This window comes from Solanum lycopersicum, chromosome 7 (assembly GCF_036512215.1).
Source record: "Solanum lycopersicum chromosome 7, SLM_r2.1".
Lineage (NCBI taxonomy): Eukaryota > Viridiplantae > Streptophyta > Magnoliopsida > Solanales > Solanaceae > Solanum > Solanum lycopersicum.
The window spans coordinates 69542137-69565278 of NC_090806.1; the positions used below are offsets into that span (position 1 = coordinate 69542137).

At 32.1% G+C, this 23142-nt stretch overlaps 4 protein-coding genes across 17 annotated transcripts; 1 reads left to right on the top strand and 3 right to left on the bottom strand.

The window, feature by feature from the left end:
- Position 1: 1 nt before the first annotated feature.
- LOC101253917 (scarecrow-like protein 21) lies at positions 2-3535 on the bottom strand. 3 transcript variants are annotated; one of them, XM_004244006.3, is made up of 3 exons: positions 3234-3518; positions 2157-2254; positions 2-1990 (listed from the first exon to the last, which is right to left on the bottom strand). In XM_004244006.3, exon 3 carries the CDS (start codon positions 1838-1840, stop codon positions 224-226), a length of 1617 nt encoding a protein of 538 aa, XP_004244054.1. In that variant the 5' UTR covers positions 1841-1990; positions 2157-2254; positions 3234-3518; the 3' UTR covers positions 2-223. The 3 variants fall into 3 exon arrangements, with proteins under 3 accessions (XP_004244054.1, XP_004244053.1, XP_069143675.1); XM_004244005.3 differs by lacking the exon at positions 2157-2254 and having other exon boundaries at positions 3234-3535; XM_069287574.1 differs by lacking the exon at positions 3234-3518 and having other exon boundaries at positions 2157-2283.
- A 3326-nt stretch (positions 3536-6861) lies between these two features.
- LOC101260659 (NADH-ubiquinone oxidoreductase 20.9 kDa subunit) lies at positions 6862-7966 on the bottom strand. Its single transcript, XM_004244028.5, has 2 exons — positions 7653-7966; positions 6862-7160 (listed from the first exon to the last, which is right to left on the bottom strand). The coding sequence occupies exons 1-2, from the start codon at positions 7804-7806 to the stop codon at positions 7006-7008; spliced, it is 309 nt and encodes a 102-aa protein (XP_004244076.1). The 5' UTR covers positions 7807-7966; the 3' UTR covers positions 6862-7005.
- Positions 7967-9480: 1514 nt separating this feature from the next.
- On the bottom strand, positions 9481-13625 carry LOC101253006 (zinc finger CCCH domain-containing protein 18). 12 transcript variants are annotated; one of them, XR_002028101.3, is made up of 9 exons: positions 13411-13551; positions 11784-12658; positions 11540-11707; positions 11267-11446; positions 10982-11043; positions 10492-10650; positions 10299-10395; positions 10092-10166; positions 9481-9977 (listed from the first exon to the last, which is right to left on the bottom strand). XR_002028101.3 is itself a non-coding variant. In XM_004244002.5 (8 exons), exons 2-8 carry the CDS (start codon positions 12644-12646, stop codon positions 9902-9904), a joined length of 1605 nt encoding a protein of 534 aa, XP_004244050.1. In that variant the 5' UTR covers positions 12647-12658; positions 13411-13625; the 3' UTR covers positions 9481-9901. The 12 variants fall into 12 exon arrangements, 10 of the variants coding, with proteins under 10 accessions (XP_004244050.1, XP_019070198.1, XP_019070199.1 ...); XR_003247537.2 differs by having other exon boundaries at positions 9841-9977; positions 10299-10392; XM_004244002.5 differs by lacking the exon at positions 10092-10166 and having other exon boundaries at positions 13411-13625.
- Positions 13626-19300: 5675 nt separating this feature from the next.
- LOC109120727 (calcium-transporting ATPase 12, plasma membrane-type) lies at positions 19301-22974 on the top strand. Its single transcript, XM_069287167.1, has 4 exons — positions 19301-19774; positions 20035-20930; positions 21090-22041; positions 22129-22974. Exons 1-4 carry the CDS (start codon positions 19374-19376, stop codon positions 22802-22804), a joined length of 2925 nt encoding a protein of 974 aa, XP_069143268.1. The 5' UTR covers positions 19301-19373; the 3' UTR covers positions 22805-22974.
- Positions 22975-23142: the final 168 nt, after the last annotated feature.

Consider the following 23142-nt stretch of genomic DNA (forward strand, 5'->3'; position numbering starts at 1 on the left):
GTGAGAGATAAAAAAGACTTCGATTAGTTTCTGATAGAACAGATCCTAGCAAGATTAAATGACCTGTCTTTTTAAATTAATACAAACAGAAAAAAGAAGAGGTGCCACTATCTGTCTCACCATTATCAAGCTACAAGTTACATGCACCTAATTACGGTAGGTAGGATCTACACAGACTTTACCTCTACCTTTGCAGGATAGAGAGACTGTTTCCGATAAGAGATTATTTCCATGCACAAGAAGCAACTAAATCTCGATTCATCCAGCCAAGATAGAGCGCGCCATTTCTCTCATTAAGCGTATAACTTTGGTAGTAATTCTCCAGCAGGGTCTTGATAGTAGCATTTACTGAGGAGCTTAACGGATATGGTTTAAACCCGGCCACAGCAAATCGTGATCTCCACCTTTCAAGCAGCTCGTGTCGTTCCACTCTCTCTGCCCCTTCACATGCTAATATGTTGACAATTTCACGGGCTAAGCAGTGTTGCTCAACGTTGATTCGTTCCTTATGGTCTCTAGGTAGAGCCACGTCTATTGATTCGAAAACAGATAGGTAGTAGTTCAGTGTCTCCAAGAACCTGGGGAAGAATTGGGCTGTGTTAGTGTTGGACTCTTGCTCCACTAAGGTAACAATCTTGGGAGATAAGCTTTTAACCATCCTCAGAAGTCTGTCTCTGTGATTTTGAGTTCCAACGCTCTCATCAGGCATATGGTGCAAGACGAGCGCAAAGTTAACAGCCAATGGTTCCCCGGGAAGAACCTTAAGATGCTCAATCTCAATATCTGGACAAGAAGCAGACACGGGATGAAATTCGAAAGGTACATTGCAAGATGCAGCAATGCTTGACAGTCTTCGACCTACGATTTCAATCCCTCCTCCTCTGGCGTAAGCTGATGTAGAGTCATCAATCCCTGTGATGCGGATTCTTGGAGGTCCACCAGGCCGTGCTGCAAGAGCATGGATTAAGGTGATCCACTGGCTACCCTGAGCAATCTGGAAATCGATTATATGAATTGAGTTCTCATCTTTCATGGCATCAACAATTGCACCATTTGCTGACAAATATCCAAACTTGAAGTATGGACAGATTTCATAAAGCAAGTGCATGTACGAGAATAGCTCGACACTAGTAGGCTCTTTGCACCTTAAGGCCTTGTAGATGGAGCTTCCCGAGGAGGCCAATCTAGCAACTAAACCTTCCAGCATATAAGCACCTAAACGTTGTATGGGAGACCCACAAACAGATACCACCGTGCGTAGTTCTGACATTAACCATTCAGCTGTGATCAAATTATTCTCCGCTATTGCTTTAGCACAAGCAATTAGAACTTCTTTCAAGTCTCCGCTAGGCATCATCTCCATCATTCCAACCAATTTATCCGACTCTGATGGAACTTGATTGGCTGCAGTCACAGGGATAGTATTATTAAATGATTCCAAGCTTTCTGAATCTGGCCCCAGCATTGCAGTTTCAAGTTCCCTTAACTTGTGCTTCAGGTCAGTAACATCACTAGTGTAGCACGAACTGTTACCCGACGACTGAAATGTATCATCAGGAGAATGATGCATGTCTGAACGACACGAATCAGAACCTTGGTTCATCATGGGGTTGAAATTAACAATAGGAGGTGAATCAGAAACAAGTTCACTAGAATTTCCCGCGGATGATTCAACATAACAGTGTTGGGCGGGTTTTAAGGCAGAGACATCAGCATAGAACGATTGGTTGTTGTTCGGATTGTTAACGGAAGGCAGGAAATAGGATTCTTGATACTCTATGGGTTGGTTATAGAATTTGTTGAACTCGTTGATTTCCTCAGGGTTCTGAGAAGGCCTCATCGTGAAATATTATCTAACCGTTTAGCACATCATAGATATCCAGAAGACAACAGAAACATTTCCAGCATACACCCCGCCTCGTTACAAAAAGTTCACCAGCTCCAAGCTTTAACATTCACATCCATAACACATTTCAAAGATCCAACTATCCTGTGGAGAAGTTAAACAAATACCATAGCAATTGTTACTAATGAGAAATCAAAAGAACACCAATTTATAAAGAACAGCTTGAACTTAATTTAGTGCAAGTGTTGGACAAACGCTTTTGTTCATAGTCCTAACAGCACTGTAACCAATATAATAAGTTAGTAACTACCTCTCGACAAGTGGGGATTGCTCAGATGGGAAACACCCTCCAACTCCAACCTTAAGGTTAGAGCATTGCGTCACCAACGGAGCAAAAGGCGGGAGCTCCTAGACATGGGGTGAAAAAAAAAAACTACCTCTCAGTCCCAAACAAGTTAAGGTCGGCTAATTGAATCCTCATAGCTTCATTTAAGCTCAATTCATACCCTTCATCATATCAAATAAAAGCACTTTAATCAAACAACTATCTCTCGACAAGAGGGGTGGCCTAGATGGTAAGCACCCTCCACCTCCAATCTTAAGGTTGCGGATTCGACTCACCAAGGAACCAAAAGGTCGGAGCTCCTAGGGAAGGGTGAAAAGAAAAAAACTGAACTCTCAGACCCAAACAAGTTGGGTCAGCTCATTTAACCTCAACCCATACCCTTCATCATATAAAAAAAAAGCACTTTAACCATAGTTGCAATCTTTTACCAAAGCACTTTAAAAAGGTCTAGGCTGAAGGGTTAGGTCCCCACTACCCACTGCCCACTGCCTTAGCCTTATAGATCTTCTATATAGAGAATGAAACCCCTAATTTTCATCATAACAAAAAAGAATTCACTGAATTTCTCTCAGATTTACTGGCAAACAAACTATTCCCATCCACAAAACCCAAAAAATTAAAATGTCTCAAATGCTTTCTAAAAATTACAAAGAAATGAAGCTTACCACTTGCATCTTAACACCAGAATTTAGCTAAACATAAAGAACTGAAGCTTACCACTTGCATCCTAACACCAGAATTAGCTAAACATAAAGAACCCCCACCCCAACAACAAAAAACTAAAACAAGAAAAACAAAAAGATCCATTTTTTTTCCAAGAATGAAATAGGTTTCAAGTTAATACAAAAAGATTCAATTTTTTTTTTCAAGTTTATACAAAAAGATCCAAATTTTTTTTCAAGAATGAAAAGGGGTTCCAAGTTCATACAAAAGAATTCAATTTCTATCAAGTTAACACAAAAAGATTCAACTTTTTACAACAATTATAACTTCCCATATCTTCAGATTATCAAAAAAAAAAAACAGTGAAAGAAAGCATACCTGATACTCAGAGAAGAAATCTTAAGCAAAAAGATTGAAGAACATGGTTAATGAAATAATCAGAGAAAAAAAGCTTAACTTTAGACAACGCATATTCCATTTTTAGTAAGCCACTAGTGGTGAAGAAAATACTAAAAAGAAAGTCAGAGAAAAAAAAAATCAAACTTCATTTTCAACATTGTAATAAAATTCAGGAAAAAAAAAATAGTTGAAGCTGAAATTTTTGTCCTCGACTTAGGTTGGGAAGATATTTTATTAGTCACCATTAATTCTTTTTGGTGGGAGTACAATCATAATAGTCTATTTGACTTCATATTGTAGTTCTTTTTTAATTAATTTTTATTTTGAAAAAATGACTTTTTTATAATTAACATTTTTTTATTTTATATTGTATAAGATAAATTTTTATTGATATAAAAGTATTTGTAAATATGTTCTTGTTACCTTAAATTAAGATCTGATCTTTTCTTTAAACGAATTAAAAACTTAGTGAGGAGATGTTAGATCAAATTTTGAAATTTTCTAAGATGTTACAAGTTGATAATGCTTTATAATATCTTTTGGTATTGTAGAATATGTGGGTGAACTATTACGTACTTAATTAGCGTTTTAATTTCAAATTTTGGAAATGGGAATATGAATAATCAAATTAATATATTTTGGATTAAAAATAAATAAACATAAATATAAATTGTTGGAGCCTTGTAACTGTTACGGATAACCCAATATCTAAATATTGAATTTATTATTACTGGCAAATAAAATAAACGCCATCTACTTCATTAAATAACATTCTACGTTACACAACATCCTTTTGTCATCTATAATTGACCATCTTAAATTCTTTTCTAGTACATATCTTAAAATTTGATTTTTTTTAAATGACATTTTTCTCATTACAATTATCAACAAAAAGTTGTAGTCCTTTTTAAGATAAAAGACTATATATTATTATTGTTTATAATATAAAGTCTATTTGTCAATATTAATGGGGAGAGTACTTACACGTGGACAAATTATTAAGGTACTTCAAGCTTGAAACATGAGAAAAGTGATTAGTGAATAAATTTCAATTGGTATAATGTTTAAGCGTTCATTAATCCTTGATTAACGGTAGTTATAATTCTCTTGATGTACTCAATTGCGCCTATCACTATTCAGTCATTTTATTAGACAATGACTATACAAATAATTACATATACGAGAGCCTCGTAAGCTAATATTTGAAGTAGAGCTAGACTCAAATTTCATTTATCTTCGTGGCATCAAAGTTAGATTCATTCCTTTTCTTAATGTCACACTCCAGTTAATCATGAGTGCTTGCGTTCTTCACTTGCACTCTCCAAATGTTACACTCTCATCACACACCTAAGGTAAAAGAGTCTTCTTGGGTGTTGTATAATCTTAACGAGGCATTTTCACTGTAGTTTCAAGGAAATTACTGTCTCGTTCTTAAGGACTTTCTGAACGATAGGTTTGATCATAAACACAATGTAATGTTTAGCCGCGAAGGCCTTCCACAGCCACACAGAGCCAACAAAAACAGTTAAATGCAGCTCATACAGATGCAACATGTAACTAAAGAAGGCCAATAAAGCAACCAGATAACGAGAGCAACACATCGATCCCTATTCAACAAACACATTTCTAGAAGTAAAAGTTACCAGAATGCAACAACAAAACTTCAACAACAATATAAAGATGAAACATCTAGTTGAATAATTGAGACTTCCTCTCCTTTGTTGGTTGACATCATTCTCGACAATGATAAGCATCTGTTACAATATCCAACCTGCATTGAAAGAGTTAACAACATCGTCTCCTGTTCAACAAACACATTTCTGGAGGTATGCGAACAACAAAAGAAGCATCTAGTTGAATACTTAGGACATCCTGTAATTTGTTGCTTGATAACATTTTCGACAAGGGTAAGCACTTGCTACTGTATACAATCTGCATTGAAAAAGTTGACATCAAGAACTTCAAGCAAGTCATCACTTGCAATGCTCCCGTCCTCCAGAAACATGAAGCTATGTTTTTTACTTGTGAAATGAGTTACTATGCAAACAAAGAGTTTTTCAGTGTCATAGCCTCTAGGTTCAGATTTATTGCTTGTTTGAAATTCTACAACTGCCTTATCAAATTTAGCTTGTCTGTCATCACAAAGCTAAGTATGAAAAGTATTTTTACAGCTTGCACATGATATCATTTCTGTTGTCATTCATATTCTCTATTTGCATTTTCCCCACATATAAAAAGAAACTTTCACAGGAATGTTACTTTCCTGGAAAATAAAATAATTTATAGCTAAGTTGCGGCTTTATGGGAGGAAATGCGTAAACTTAGGGCATTCTCTATTTGCATTTCCCCCCATCTAAAAAGAAACTTTCACAGGAATGTTACTTTCCTAGAAAATAAAATAATTTGTAGCTAAGTTGCGGCTTTATAGGAGAAAATGTTTTAAACTTAGGGTATATCTAATCATGAAACAAATTGAATGTTTCAGCTTCAAGAAGCTAAGTAAGGGTATGACAGTAAGAATCAGAATCAAAAGACCGATATTACTAGCATAACTCAAGTGAACCTGCTTGATAGGATTCCACCTTGTTCCCATCCTATCCCTCTCTTTCAGAAAAGAAAACACAACAACAACTATGCTCAATCCCAAACAAGTTGGGGTCAGCTATATGAATCCTTGCACTTCATTTAAGAACACACAGGACAAGCCAAAAGAAGAGAATTCAACTCCGTTATACTTCTATGATCAATTGGTGGCATAAAGAATGTGAAGTATAAGATCTAATTAATTCAAATTTAACAACTACTACGCCCAAGTCCCAAACAAGTTGGGGTCGGCTATATGAATCTCAATTCTCTCATTTAAGTTCATTTCATAACATCATCACACTAAAAAAATGCATAGTCAACTCATCATTATTAGCAAGTCAGGAGAAGCCATGATTCATAGTAACCGTAATAAGTCAGTAACCACAGACTGATTATTAAAGATATTACTTTCAACAAAGTAGTGATATAGAAGTGAGAAATGCCCACTATTTTCATAATATCCCCGGAAACTACAAAAGGGACAACAAGGGTAAGCACTTGCTGCTATATCCAGCCTGCATTGCAAAGAGTTAACATCAACAACTTCAAGCAAGTCATTACTTGCAATGCTACCCTCCTCCAGAACCATGCCTGCTTCTTAATTAACTGATTCCCTACAAAAGCTTCTGTTTTACTTGTGACGATAAGTTACTATGGAGATGGATTGTTTTTCGCTGTTCTAGTGTCTAGGTACAGATATATATGCTTTTCGATTTTCGCTCGCCATTCACAACACTGATAATAAGAACACACAGGACAAGCCAAAAGAAGAGAATGAAACTCCAATATACTTCTATCAGTCTATGATCAATTGGTGGCATAAAGAATGTGAAGCATATGATCCACTTGATTAAAAAATAACAACAGCGAATCTTGAGTCCCAAACATGTTGGCTACATAAATCTCAATTCTCTCATTTAAGCTGATTTCAAAACATTATCATACTAAATAATGCATAGTCAACACATCATTATTAGCAAGTAACAATAATACATGATTCATCGCAACACAAGAAATCATATTAAGTTGGTAACCAGAGACTGATTATTAATGGTATTACTTTCAACAAAGTTCTCATGAGAAGAGAGAATGCCCACTGTTTTAATAACATCTTGGGGAAACTACAAAAGGGAATCCAAAAGAACCAGAAAATTAAGGGAAGCAGTTAAATCTTGTACTTGGCTTTGGCTACCTCTCCTTCATTTGGGAAGAAACCCATGAGCCTGCCAGCTGAATTCTGATAAGCATACATGAAACCACCCATTAGCCCAATCAAACCTCCGGTAACCATCGATGGCCCTCTAATCCCTGGCTTTATTCCTGCCCAAAATCCAAAATTTATCAATAACAAAGGAGATAACTTGCTTATGTTAGCACAAGCTGAGCTAGGATTTGAATTTGAAGCTTACAGGTTCAGGATTATACTCCTTTTGAATTACTGATTCCAAACTAATAATGTCTACATAAATTTCTTAAGATAAATATATGATTTGAACCAAAACTACTGAATTCTGTCAAACCAGCTTCCTACCTTCTAGTTCCTTCCCAAAATATAATTACAGTGACGTAACAAGAATTTTCACTAAGTGATTCAAAATACCAAGAACTAAACTCACGAATAAGCTAAAGGGCTTCAACATCTAATATACCATGTATAAATTATATGACTTTCCACCGAAGGAGAATCGGATAAACCCCTCAGCACTACCCGGCTCCATAAAAAGTGTAATCCAAATGACAAATCCAAACAGATTTACAATTTAAGCTTCAGTAAATCGAATGAATGATAACAGTAAAGGATAGAGAAGTTACCGGAGAGGTATCCGACGGTGACAGAAATCCCGGTGATGGTGGTGAGCCGGAGGTAATCGAGTGTGTTGAAATTACCGACGGTTTTAGTAAACGGTGGGTTTCGATCTACAACTGGATACTCGGGCTTTGCCGATGCTGTGATATCAGTATTCATCTTCCTTCTTAGCTGCTCTTCTTCTGGTCACTTGCCGGCGGCGGATACTCCAGTTGAATTTTACGATCGGAAAATGCAAAGTTCAGTCTCTGTATTTGTTCCTCTTTGTTAACGGGCTGGGCCTTTCTGATTAATAAGGCCCGTTGTTCTACCTAGGCCCAAATTAATGTAAATAGATAGCCCAGTCAAAAAGGCTGAAGGCCCAGTTTGTTTAGCAGCTTTTACCCGTGAGATTGCACGTTTTGCTTTTTAAATGGATTGATATTTAATTTTTCTACGAGCATAAGATTAAAATTATACTCAAAAATAACTTGTAAAATATTATGGTACGAAAACATAAATTTATGCCTTATATAAGTTTTGTTTGTTTTGAGGGACATAAATTGGAAACTAGCACAAAATAGGCTAAAAGTGCAAATGACTCCAAAGTATTGAAAATGTTCTTAAACAATTGATAGCCTTATAAATACTCTTTAACTTAACTAAGTGAACTTAAATACACCACTGGTCTTATAACATGAGTGAAATACACTCCTAAATTCTCGTCAAATTTAGGAGTGTTTTCAATATTTTTTTTAAATAAGAGTACTAGGAATCTACAAAAGTTTGAGACCACTTACAATATTTTGTGGCACGTCAGAAATGTATCTAAGTTTAGTTACCCAAATAGAGGCTATCAATAATTCAAGAATGAAACTAATAATTTACGTCAAATTTAAGAATGTTTTCAATACTTTAAATTCGGTGTTCATTAATCATTATTCATACTACTCATTTATTGAAAATTTGTGGATCAAAACACACTTATAAGGTGAACAAAAGAAAGAAAAAAACATGAATAGAAATCGCGGAAGCCTATAATAACATTTCTTTTGTGCAACTAATAAGAGGTTAATTAATAATTCAATCAATTATTCTTCTATGTTTATAAAAAATATTCTCAAAACTAAGGTATGCGATGCAAATATTTGTCGAAATTTATCGTATTGTTTAGTAATTGAACTTATGGATTAAATAATGCCTTTAAAACTTTATTTCGCATAACTAATAACTAATATGTCATGATAAGTGTAATACGAGTGGATTTGTGTTATAAAACAAAATATATTATGCCCTTTCAGAAATAAAATATAACTTCACATATCTTTAATAACATAACTTATAAAATATTATTATAATATAAATAAATAAATTTATTCCGCAACAAAGTTACTTTAAGATATGATATATTAGATATGATATATTGATATATGATATATTGATATGGAAATATTATCATATATCCAAAACTAAAGACATTTGTGTGAAATTATGTTTCTTGTTATGTGGATTGTCTCCTTCGGTCTCCACAAACCAGTCAAACACGGCAAACTTAATTTTAACCCTTAAAAACAGACATAATAAAAATAAATGTCTAAGATTAATTAATCACTTTTTTCCAAATTTATCCTTAATAGTAAATTGATAGTGTAGTTCAATTGAAAAGATTTGTGGACTTTTGATATTCTTAATATAGTAGGATTATATTAGTGAAATTATACCTTTGAGGACTGTGCATGACCTTACATTGACAAACAATTATGGACCAAGAGAGTATTACAAATCAATAAATATACAGTACATCTTGATGTTAGTTAGGGGCGTGACGAATACATTCAAGATACAATGTAATGGTTTGAAAGAAAATGAGTGTCTATCTATTGATATAATGTAAACATGCGATTTAGTTGTCCAACACAAAAACCAAAGACAAACGTATCATGAAACAAACTTCATGTCTACATATTTTCTTCTGCAAAACAGCAAAAGGAACATAAAAAGTTTGTACTATTTTTTAAGCTATTGATCCTCTCTATCAACTAAAGTTGTACTATATATTTCATTATTTGCTAAGGATAATGACCTCTGTGCTCTATTCTATCTGGTGTGAGCCTGTGTATCATATTTTCCTAGTTGGTGTAGTTACGTTAGCTCCGGCTGTGTGGAGGATCTATTTCTGCTGTTCTCTAATGCTATATGTACTACGTATTCTCCCTCGAATTCAAGATGCTGCCTTTGAAGTAGAGTTGCATACCAAAATAACAAGTATCCAAACCTATAGAAATTCAGCTATACTGTTTGCTACTACTGTTGATGCGAATGGACTGTCTGGCAGGATGATTCTTTGATTGCTGCATCAATACAACAACGAAAAGAACTAAAATGAGTCCAACTGAAGTATAAGGCTCAATTAAGCAAACTGTTACGCTATGTTACAAAATTAACATTCAAACTATTTGACATACGTTTTTGACCTGTCTGCGGGACAAATGAGGAGAGTGCAGAGACATAATGCAAGGTTGTAAATACTCTACGCTCTTCTGGAACGATATGAAAACAAACAGAAAGACTATGTAACGCAACATCAAGACGACATTTTTTTGGGTTTTTGGAACTTATTTTGTATTTGGTTGACAAGCAAACAACAAAGTAAAAAGAGAGGACTTGTATACCTATTGTCATCAGCATAATGGCTTTCTGAATTCTCGGGATTATCTTCATCCGGGGATACACTGTCCCGAACATCTATAATATGGCTGGAATGTTCTGCTGACATACGCAGTAAAGAAAATCAGTGCATACTTAAATAAATAACTGGAAGTGTGTGGCTAGAGTAAATAACAATAACAAAGAGTGTATACATACGTAGAGAAATGTTAATTTCGTCCATGGGAGGGCCAGAATAGGGCGGAGTGGCCATGCGTTTTCGCGATAACTGCAGCTGTGCAAGTCGCCTGGCCTCATGTTCAAGAATAATTTGCTCTTCCATTAAATGTTTCCGTAGCATTCTAGGGGACTTAAATTCTGTTGGCAGATCATGCATGTATCAGATCAAAGAGGGCAAATGCAGAGAGCAGACAAAAGGTGAATTTATGAGAACTATTTAGAGAAATGGATGTTCATCCACACAGTAAAGTAACTAAACCTTGTATGGTCGGGGGAATGTAGAGTGCTCAAAGATCTTAACCCTACCTTGTCAGGTAGAAAGGTTGTTTTCGAAAGACCTTCAGTGCATATTATATGTATATTTAGTTTCTTTTAAAAATTACCGTAGGTGCATCCACCCTGATTTCAGTAAAGAAATAACTAAATTCGATCTACAAAGTGAGTAGAAATTCAGGTGCTAATGTCTTACTTTCTTGAAGCCTAGAATCGAAGTGGTAATACATTGACGAATCCAGTCTCTCCTGGTGCCTTCTGCAGGAGAGGAAATAGGATTAGACGGTTACTTTACTGTGAACTAGTTAGTAGTCCACTTCATATTTACACGACAGTTCACAGAAATGGAAGAAAAGAAGAAGCTAAATTCTCAACGTAACACCAGGCTTCCCCACACCAAAACATGCAGAGAGTTGCTAGAGGTCAATTTAATCGAGCTATCAAGATGTGCCATTAAGAAAATTGGAGTATGATAAAGTACCTTTCAGATAGCTTAGACTTCTCTCTGTAAGGTTTGACAAGAACGCGAGCACCACACACATAATGTGGATTTCCGGTTGACAAAACCATTTTTACAGTATCTGTGCTGAAGAATGTAACAAATCCAAACATTCGTTTCTGCTGACATGGCATTCGTACATCTTGAACTGGCCCAAAAGTGCTACAAACAAAAAACAAAAGGATAATAAGAGAAGTATTGAATGCTTAATAAAAGGCAAAGCACATAAAAAACGTCACATGTTGCGTTGCATACTTGAAGTAAGCAAAAACATCTTCCTCCGTAAAAGTGCTTTCAGCAGGAAATGTCAAATATATTTGACGTGAATCACTAACGATAGGACCTGGATCACTTCTTACACCATGAGTGTCCATGTACTTAGCTGCATCTTCAGCCAGAACTACAGAATGTTGTCCATGAGGCCTGAAACACATAGCATAGAAATTACTAACGACCGTTTGACTAGATAAGAAACAAAACAAGAGTACAGGTAAAATACCTTTCAATCAGACGAACATACTTCAATCGATCAATAAGCTTTGTCAAATTATAGCCAGCTTTACCATTTCTTTGGCTCTCCGTCAGATACCCTTCCGCTTGGAGTGTTCTCTTGTACTTCATATAATACATCATGGGCAGGGATGCAATTGAAACAGGATTCCCGTTCTTATCATTCAAGAGCTCCGTTATCTCTAGCTCTAATTTATCGAGGGAACCAGGTGAAAGTACTTCATCTTCATCACCCTTTTCACAAAGATTAGGATCCATCGTAAGAGGGTAGTTCTCGGAAGATGGAGGACCATGAAAGTACCTACATCTGTCACCATTTCTACAGAACCCTTTGTTGAAATAGTGGCAAGGCTTCGGAGATTGAAACGAACTTGGAGAATTTCTGTAGCGCCTGATAAGGGGAACTTCTGGATAGCAGTAATCACTTGGGTAATTCAAAGTCCCAAAGTACATTGTATCTTCAAGTTGGTGGAACTGTTGCAGCGGCGGCTCATTGCTGGAGTAAGGAATTAAAGGTAAATGAGAATGTTCATCAGAGAGTTGAGGTTTGCAGCGAGGAGTCGATACAGGATAAGTGGATGCAAAATTTGTAAACCGTACTGCTGGATCTACTATACTGTCTGGAGTCATAGAAGGGCTACTGAACACTGGATTTGAGTTTATGTTGAATGTATCTTTTGCTTTCTGGATCACATTTTGAATTAAGGTATTAGGGCCTAATGCTAATCGAATCATTTCCTGCTCTGGATATTGTTGAAAGAAAATATAGCACATAATCTCCCTCGCAACATGTTGAGACTCCGATTTCATGATCTTTTCATACACATGTTTCGTTGCCTCAGAAGGTTCCATTGCAGCAAGCTACTGTATTATATGTGTACAAATTAAACACAAAAGAAGAAAACAATGCAGTTATAAACCAAATGATTACTCAGCAACACAACGAATACAACAATGAAAGTCTAATACCATAGTGGAATGTATTGCCTATTGATCATGGGTTCGAGCCACGCATACAAGACTTAAGACTTTGCAAACCCGCGTGAACAGGATGCTTTGTGCAACATACTGCTACTAAAATTTGTCATATATTAACTTTGTAACCCATAATTTTAAAACTAGAACGACCTAACAACCTCCAGGTTGAACCAATTAAGTTTAAATCTGATTTATTGATGGGTATATACTTGGCTACAATTGTAAATCAACCCCAAAATGAAAACAGAAAGAAAAACATCAATTGTTTTGGCTAACAAAATAATCAAATTGTAGAGTGTATTTCCAATAATAATTCAAAATATATGGACTAAACAGATTTACACAAATAATTCAAAATATGAACTAAACACACCAAAAAGCGAAAAATAGTTCAAATATATATAAATTAAAAAGCATAAACATCACATTAAAAAGCATAATAACCATATACAAACAGTTTCTGCCGACTCCTCAGTCCTAGCCTACTCAAATACTGAATCTTTTTTTTTTACATAAATTGAGAAAAACATAATCATAGAGGCAAAATAAAAACACAATATTTATAAACAAAAATGACAAAAAACTCAATTAAAAAAAAAATATCAACTTACCCTTAATAACAAAACGAAAGTACTTACTTTTTGTCAAAAGAAGAAAACTGAAGAGTCAGAGTGAATTAGTAGACATATATATGTTCTTCTCTTACTCTGAAGAATGTTACAGAAACATAACACTTTTTTTACAACTGTTTGCTTATATCACTTCAAATATTATTATTTAACGGAGATTTAGTAAAATCAGTTTTTTTTTTTTTTGTTGTTGATAAATATCGTTTTGAAAATCCAGGCTAGCAGTTACCAACCCATTCAAATTTCCTAAATTTACGAAAGTTGAGTACAACTAAACATCTTTAATTTGACTAAATTACCCCTGACTGTTAGAATTTCAAGAAAAGTATTTTTAAAATAATATTTTTTCTTCTTTTTTTGGAAAAAGATAATTATCCATTTAAATAACTTTTGGAGATTTCAATGCTTTAGAAAGAGTATAAAGAAGCAAGTTAATATCTCATAACCTAGAGTCAATAACATTTGTTGTATATCAATAAAATTACGTAATTTATATATTTTAAAATTACTAGTTTTATTGATCCAGATATAACTTGACCCAAATTTATTCATAATTCTACTCATTAGTCCAATTAAAAACTTTGTTTTGTTGCTTTACAATATATGTATTCCAAACTCCTTCGGTTCATATGGTTTTCCCACCACGTCCGCTGAATAGAAATATTAAACTAAAAGCTCAGACAAAATGAGCACCTAGAGTGATGAGCTAAAGCACTAAAAAAGTATGGGATAGCACTCTTTCATGTATATATCAAGTACGTCTACTAATCAATTTTGCCGAATTTGATATACTAAGTTTGTTATTATTGTAACAGTACTATGGTTGTCTATAGTAAAACTATCGATACACTCTATTTTCAATTTCTTCGATTTTCTATTAAGCTGAGCTTCCAATTTTAGTAACTTTTGATTTTGAAAAAAATGAAGCTTTGTCCATTATGGTTTAACTTCTCTCGTCAGTCTCTCTCTGCTTCAGCGGTGTTTCACGTGTTGCCCCTGATTTTCTCCCTCTCTTCTTTGGGGTTTTCTTCTCCACTAGTACTTGACAATCGGGAATCTGAATTATTACTTTCAGGTTTTAGTTTTTGAGTTTCAGTTTCTCTCTGTTTTCGAATTTTTACTGCAATTGTTGATAAGTCACGATAAAAATGACTTAACTTGTTGATTCAAAACCTAATTCCTTTAAGGGAAAATTGTACATAATAGCAAATTAATAATCTAAAATAAATGGAGTAGCTAGGGTTTGATTTAATTGTGCTCCATAGCAAACGTTAGCTAAAGTTTGTCAGCCGTCTCTCTCAAAAATCTCGCTCGTCAATCTCAATTCTCGCTAGCCTCTCTCGCTTTATATAGCAGAAGTGTATAAATTTTGTTTCTGTTTTGTATTAAGCGAGAGAAAATTGTATATACACATGCAAAAATATATATCTTCGTGCTATACACTTAATTATACAATTTAAAAACATTTTACCTCAAATATTGCAGAGAAAAAGGCCAACAAATTATACAATTGCGAATTACACAATTGCAATGAAATACAATTTTCTCTATATTTATACAACATAAGTGTATATATTGTGTTTCTGTTTTTGTATAAAGCGAGAGAAAAACATATATCTTCTTGCTATACACTTATAATTATGCAATATACATATATTTTAATTCGATTCAACTGTATGCAAAGCAAATTTTATAAAAAAATTGCAGCGAAATAGGTAGCGAATTATACAATTGTGCATTATACAATTGCAGCGAAATAAGCCAGCGAATTATAAAATTGTATATGTATAGCGAATTATACAGTTTTATGTTTGCTATGGAGCGCAATTATGCAAACTTTGTTATAGCATACAAATATAAATTTTTTGTTTGCTATATGTGAAAGTTGCCCTTTCTTTAATTAGTTGATTTGAATCCAATTCAAGGACCCAATCAAAGTTGGAATACAAACAAAAATACAATGATTTTATTGATACAAATATTTAAGTTGAGTTATTTTATTAATACAAAATAAAGTTTAATAATTTTATTGGATAGATTCTCAAAGTTGAGTAACGTTTTGTGATATTAATTCTTAAAAAAATAATAATATGTGTTTTTGTCCCCATTAGGTTTCAATTTGAATTTATTTATTTTTAGATATTTCCTAAATGTTCAAATATAAAATAAAATTTCTATAATCATTATTGTAAAATGAAGATAATGATTATTTACCATTAGAATATTTTTACTTGTAAAATGTGTTTAAATATATGAAACTGTGAGAAATTATTATGTTTCACTTAAAGATGAATACTAAATATTTAAGTTGTAAAATAAGTTTATCAAAATAAAAATTGGGTCAAAATAAAAGCTTAGTCAAATATTCTTCAAAAATCATGTGCAAACTTTTCAAATTTGCAATAAGTGCTAAAAATAAAATATCAATGATTTATAATAATACACATTATCAATAAGTGTTTTAAATTATAAATTTTTTTATTTCATTTTTTTATTAACTATATGCACAACTACAAAAGTTAAAAAAAAGAAAAAAATAATTTATTTGATTCATTATTGATAATTTGTGTTGTATGGACTTTTTAAAGGTCCAATATCCTATATTCTTTGGCCCAGTGGACTTAATATGACCTTTAAGATTAAAGGAAATAGCAGTAAAAATGAGAAAATTTAAATACAAACAACAAACTTAAATATTTGTGCAAATTGTATGTGTTTTGCCAAATCTCAAAACTTAAATTTGTTTCTATCCTTCCACCACTTTGAAAATTTAAGTTTTTTTTTTAAAACAATCTAAAATAGAATTAATGGCATGAAACTAAATTATAATAAGATATCTTAAATATATACATATATACGTATACAAACTAAAATATCATTAAATTATTATTAATTAAGAGTGTTATTTTTTCGTTCATCCATATTTTTTATTTTAAATTTTAAACTTTAAACCTAGATTAAGGGTTTAAATTTCACATAATAACATTATTATTTATAAAAGGAAGTATTAATCTTTAGTTTGAGATGTCATCCATTTGTTTGCAATATATCACATTGGATACTAATGCAAAACTTTTATTTATTAATACAACACATTGGATGAAAATTTGAGTTATTCAATTCAAAGTTATAGAATATTTTTGATAAAAAGTGAATCATTTTTCTTTCTTTTATTTTTTACTTTTTTTTTTTACAATGTTCAATATTGTTTCAATTATAAGTGAAACTAAAATTAAAAAATGCAATATTAAATTTTTTTTCTAGGTCAAGTCTAAAGCAGACGTTTTACTAGCATTACCGTTGAGTTAATCTTAACTACCTAACAGAGGTAAAAAGAAAAATAGTTTTTGAAATATCTCCAATTCAAGTGAAATAAATTAAAATACAAGGAAGATGTAAATAATAAAATATCATTACAAAGAAGGGACGGAGGATTCCTAAAAAAAATGATCAAAAATAACAAATAGAGTGATGGTTGAAACTCAATAAACAATAATAATAATATATATCTCAATTAAAACTTATAATATTACAACTAATATAATAATAACACATTAATAAAATTAAAACTCTCCAAAAAATAAAATATTTCACGACCTAAAAAACGATATATATAACTATAATTTTAAGTCCACATGATAATGTTTGTTAGCTATACTTGAGAATATACATGACTAGCTAAGAAAATTTCCATAATAATATAATATATGGTTTTTCAAAACACATCTTCCTCTTGTGACATTAACATGCATGCTTTAGAATTATTAATCATATATATATCCCTCCTTTGTCTTTTAGTTTGTAATATAATTTTAATTAAATTTCTTTAGGTCAACACACATAAACACATGCATGACACGATATTTCCACTCATTCAACTTGTGAAGTATTTTCAATTAATGTTTTTTTCCTTTATTCTATTATTTGGTAACTCTATTTTATTATTTCTCTATATTATGTTTTTATTCTTTTGACCGTTTGAATATATCATAAATATTTCTTCTATCTTTCACGAAATAAAAATAAAATTTACGTGTATATATATTATATCTTTCAAAAATCCATGAAATTACATCAAAGTTGTTATAAATAGTCTTTTGTTTAGTATTCATGACGTGAGGGGGAGACAAAATATATTTAGGGGGATCATTCGAATTCCCTCAACAGAAAATATTTACTATTTATGCAAAATTAAAATTATTTTTAGATATATATAATAGATGTAACCCCCTTATATGTTTATGTCTCAGATTTTAGATTTTTTATTAAAAATTCTGACTCCGCCGCTGATCATGCAAGGTCTTATGATCAGTATTTTATATTAACTAATTTTGGTAAGCAAACACTTAAAAGACAAAAAATATTATTAAAATAATTCATGCATAGTTGGGGTGTAGGTGGACCCTGTATTTTTTTGGTAACTTATTCACAAATTTCCAACTTTAAAATTGTTTTTTTTATTATATGTAAGTTTCTTAGAAATTATTAATGTACTTGAAAATTAGAAAAATTTAACTAGAAATTGAATTGGACCTACATGTTGGAAAATCTTGTTAGAATATCTAATGTCCAGATTTTCCCCAGGCCAAGGAGTCCACCATATTCTAATTTAGTATCAAAATAATAATTTTAAAATAAAATAAATCTAATATTTTTATACAAATAGTTAAACAGATTTATTATTTATCTTTTCTTGTTATGTACATAGAGTATACAGTCGATTAGACAACTATTTAGATTAATAATTCTTCTATGTATAAGTATTGAGCAAATTGAAAAAAAAATTACTATTTATTAATGTCATTATAACCGGCAGCATAGGGTTCTATCGTTGTCCATATTTTTTTTAAAAATATTTTGGAGGAAATTAAAAATAATTTTTTTAGAAAAATAAAATGAATTTCTTATTTAATTATCTATGTTAGATATATAATATATATTTGTTTATTTTTAAAATACTATATTTAAAAATACTAAGGTGGACGGGGATCGACGCATGGTGGGGATGAGAGTTATGAAGGAACGACGGATGTGAAATGTGTATACTCTTCCCTTAATTTTTTCTATTTCAATGTGAAATTTAGCAAACATATTGCATCCCTTCTTCGAAAACTTACTAATCTTGTTTGATCTGTCCTCATCAACCGTCTTTTGTATCGATTATGCTATCATAGAAATACCCTCTTTAAAAAAGAAAAGAGAGTAGGATTTGATAAAACACAAGAATTCAATTAAAATGGAGATATTTTTTTTTAAAAAAAAAAAAATCAAGATCAGTTGAACTGGATTTGTCTTGGTCGTTTTGAAAATAATTATTTAAGTGTATGTTGATACCTCATGTCACTTTTTTTTATTCTTAGTAAACATTAGTCTTTGGAGAAATCTCATAGAAATTCTACCTTTCCTCAAACTTCATTTTCTTGTAAACTTCTTGGTCTTTTAGAATATTAAAATTTAAGCCGCTAAAAAAAGTTAATTACTAATATTATATATCTTTTAACATATTATTCTATTCGTGAATCTGATTCTTTTTTATAAGTCAAATAAGTGAAAATATGACACTGAGGTTTAAACTTCCGCCTAGTACTTTGCAAGTTTGAACGTTTAGAAAGAAAATATTTATAACTTTTAATTACTTAATTATATTATGTCTGTGACACTCTTTCTTGTGTAGGTCTGATTTGTTTTCTTGGATTGTGTGATAAAAATAAATATAAACTCGAAATTTGAGGGAGTAATGGTTAAAACTTTAAACTATATATTAAAAACAACATAATTACCTAATAAGCAATATATTCTCTAAATTTTTATATTGTCCCACTTCATAGAATTTAAAATGCTCTTATAACTTACTTAATTGAGATGTGTAAAGCTAAACACCTTTTTCTTTATTCATCCATCTCTTTCAACAACACATTAACCAAACTCTTTAAATAACACAAGATTAATTGTTACACATACACACATGATCAATGACTAATGAGAACACCATAAACTCTAATAATAATTACTTCTCAATTAGTATAGAAGAATTATCAAATCCTCAATCTTTTACCCTTCAACAACTATTTCATGCACTTGAAACAAATACTTCTTCTGGCATATTAGGAGATCCTATCGATCTCTATCGTCGTCGAGAATCATTTGGTTCAAACAACAACTTTTCTTCTTCTTCTTCTTATGTGAAGAAAAAAAGTTTTCGTGAATTAATACTTGAAGCATTCAAAGAAAGCACTTTTATCCTTCTATTTTGTTGTGTTGCACTTTCTCTTGTGATTGGGATCAAGAGGAATGGTCTACAAGAAGCCTTGTTTGATTGTGTTATAATCTTCTTGCCAATTTTTTTCGTTTTAAACTTCAGCGTTACTTTCAGGTATAGGTGACAAATGAGCGAGTTAAGCTGAAGTCCAAAAGTTACTTGAGCTGAAATGACCTAAAATGCGAGTCATGACTCAATTTGTCTTGATTTGATTGCTTTATTTGTTCTTTTATAACTTCTTATCATTACCTTATACAACAACATATAGAAAAAAATCATTTTCATGAATTAATTTAGGGCTAGTAAATGAGCGAGTCAATAAGGATTTGATGAGTTATGATTTCATGGGCTAATTTTTTCACGTTTGATTATAGGTTTTTCAAGGAAAGATGGATATCGAAGAGGAGATTATCGCGTAAAAAGAAAGTAATTAGGGTTCTTAGACACCAACAAATTCTACAAATTCCATCTTCTGAAGTAGTGGTTGGTGATATTGTGTTGTTGGAATGTGGTGATCATGTACCTGCTGATGGAATTTTAATTCAAGGTAACTCGTACAAGTTCGATGATGGTAGTACTAGTCATCATGATTTAGTACTACCACGTGAACAGTTGCATCATGTCTTGTTTAATCGTACAAAACTAGTGGAAGGAAGTTGTCAGTTACTAGTAACTTCAGTTGGTGAAAATAAAGAGAGAATCAAGTTGATGAAGTGTGTAACAAGTTCCCAAAATAATAGTCATGAGTGTAAATACTCAAAGATTCAAAAATCAATTGACGAAACGAGCTCATTCTTGGATAAATTGTCCTTGAGTCTCTCATTGATCATTCTTGTAGTTGAAGTTTTTCGATGTTTCTTGTGGAACAAGTCATGGTGTTGTGATAATGATCGCGATCCTAAAGGTATGAAGAACATGATGGAGGAGATAATGAACGAGGCCACGAAATATATGAGGAGGAAGAGAGGTGAAAATTATGTTACCAACAAGGTTAATGGCTTTGTAGCTATGGTTTGTATTTTGGTGTTTTCATTAAAAGATGGACTATCTTTAGGGATGCTTATTGTTCTTTTATATGCATCTAAAGATATGAAAAAGAATGATCAAATCATAGTTCATAATCTTCCATCTTGTGCTAATGGAGCTCTTGTTACCACTTTGTGCCTTAGTAAAACATCTCATTTTGTTGTGAACCATTCAACTTTGGCGGATTTGTGGATTGGATTCGAGAAAATTAATGACTTATCTGTATTCAGTGGCGGAGCTAGAGGTAAGAAAAATGATTCAATCGAATCTTGTCATCTATATACATTATATATAATAAGATTCTAACTAGGTGTACTAACATAGTCAAAGTCAAAAACTTGCTAGGTATAATTTTTTTGAATTTCTATTAATAAAATTTCTGACTACGTTACTCTGCATGCAGATTCTACTAAGGAAGTCCGGAATACATTACTTGAAGGAATATTTATGAATATAATTGGTCATGTTGATGAGGATGCACTTCTTATTTGGGCTGAGAAAATGTTTGGTGGAAATATTGAACAATTTCATGGAAGTTGTAGCATTTTAAATTGTGAAAATTATTATCCTAAGAAAGGATTATGTGGGGTGTTATTAAAAAGAAACAAAGAAGAAATTGGAGAATTTTTGCATGTACATTGGAAAGGAGAACCAAAGTTAGTGTTATCTATGTGTTCTAACTATTATGATATTAATAATGGTACCATGCAAACCCTAGATGAAGAAAAAAGAGAGTTGTTCAATCGAAAAATCGCGAGTATTGTAGCATGTAATGAAGTTCATTGCTATGGTTTCGGTTACAAACAAGTTATAAGATCATCGTTAGAAGAAGAAGAGAAGGAAAATAGTACTATTATCGCGAAAGATGGATTGAGTTTTCTAGGGATTGTGGTATTAAAAAATCCGTATTCATCTGAGTTGAGACGAACGATTGAAGTATGTCGAAAATCTGGGATAGAGGTTAAGTTAATGGTGGATGATGACTTGAATACATCAAGATTAATGGCTATTAATTCTGGAATTTTGAGAATTGAAGAAGATTTACAAGGATCTATAATTGAAGCTATTGAATTTAGAAAAAGTCCAAAAGAAACTCAAATTAATATGTGTCACAAAATTAAAGTAATGTCCAATTGTTCTCCAGCTGATAAATTACTTTTGGTTAATTGCTTGAAAATAAGAGGTGGACACGTGGCGGCAACCGGTTCGTCGATTCGAGATTTACCATCTTTAAAAGAAGCTGATGTTGGAATTTTTTTTGGAAAAAATTGTGTAGACTTAGCTAAACAAGATGCTGATATTACTATCGTTGAATCGAACTTTGGTAAGATCCTAGACGTATTAATCTTGGCCAGGTAAATATGTCTACGTTTTCTTGATTTTTGACCTAACTATTTTGAACTATGACAGTATTTTTTTTTTTTTTGTTGTTGTTATTGTAGGTATGTATGCATAAATCTTGAGAAGTTCATACAATTGCAATTGATACTCAACATTTCTGGCTTTACTTCAAACTTTATTCTTTTAATTCTCAACCCTACAAGTGATCAAGATCAACAATTGACACCATTTCAATTATTGTGGGTTAATCTACTCATAGAAGTTCTTGGTGCCCTTTATTTGTCCATCATAACATCAATCATAAGGCCTCGTGAGTCTAGTTCAGTTGATCAAATCACGTTGAATTTTTATGGGACTATTGTGACCAACAACATGTTAAGGAACATTGTTGTTCATTCTATGTTACAAGTTATACTTCTATTGATGCTTACCATGAAGGGAAAATCATTTCTTCGCGTCAACGAGGAACTGCTGAGTACCATGATCTTCAATATTTACATATTATGCCAAGTTTTTTTATTGATCATTAGTGCCATTGAGATGATCACTAAGACAAGAATCTCTAAAGGGAGAAAATGGTTATTGTTTGTAGTTAGTTGTGTAATTATAGGGATTATTATTGTTTTACAAGTTATATTATTTCAGATTATGTCAAAAATTGATCATTGGAAAAAATTAGGATTTAAACAATGGTCCATTTGTATAGGAATTGCAGCAATATCTTTGCCTATACACTTTGCTGCAAAAATTATTTTTAGTCCATGTAAAGATTCATAATTTTGTTTAGGAATTGTATTTATGTGTTTATTACTTGTATAAGCCATGTATAGTAATTTGTAATTAAATACTAATTACTACCCAATATTCTTGTCTAGGTTTTTCATTTTAGTTGCTTTGTATCTTTGCTAGTGTAATATCATTTTTTTTTCCATCCAAACATGCTTCGATTTCCTTTTTTTGAGCAAAGATCTATCAAAAATAACCACTGTATCACACAATAAGAAGGATAACATCTGCATACATTTTAATTTTAATTATCTGTTTCAATTTCTTGATTTTTAATTATTATTTTTTTGTACTTTATGTTAGAATGAAAAGATAGTTATAAGATATTA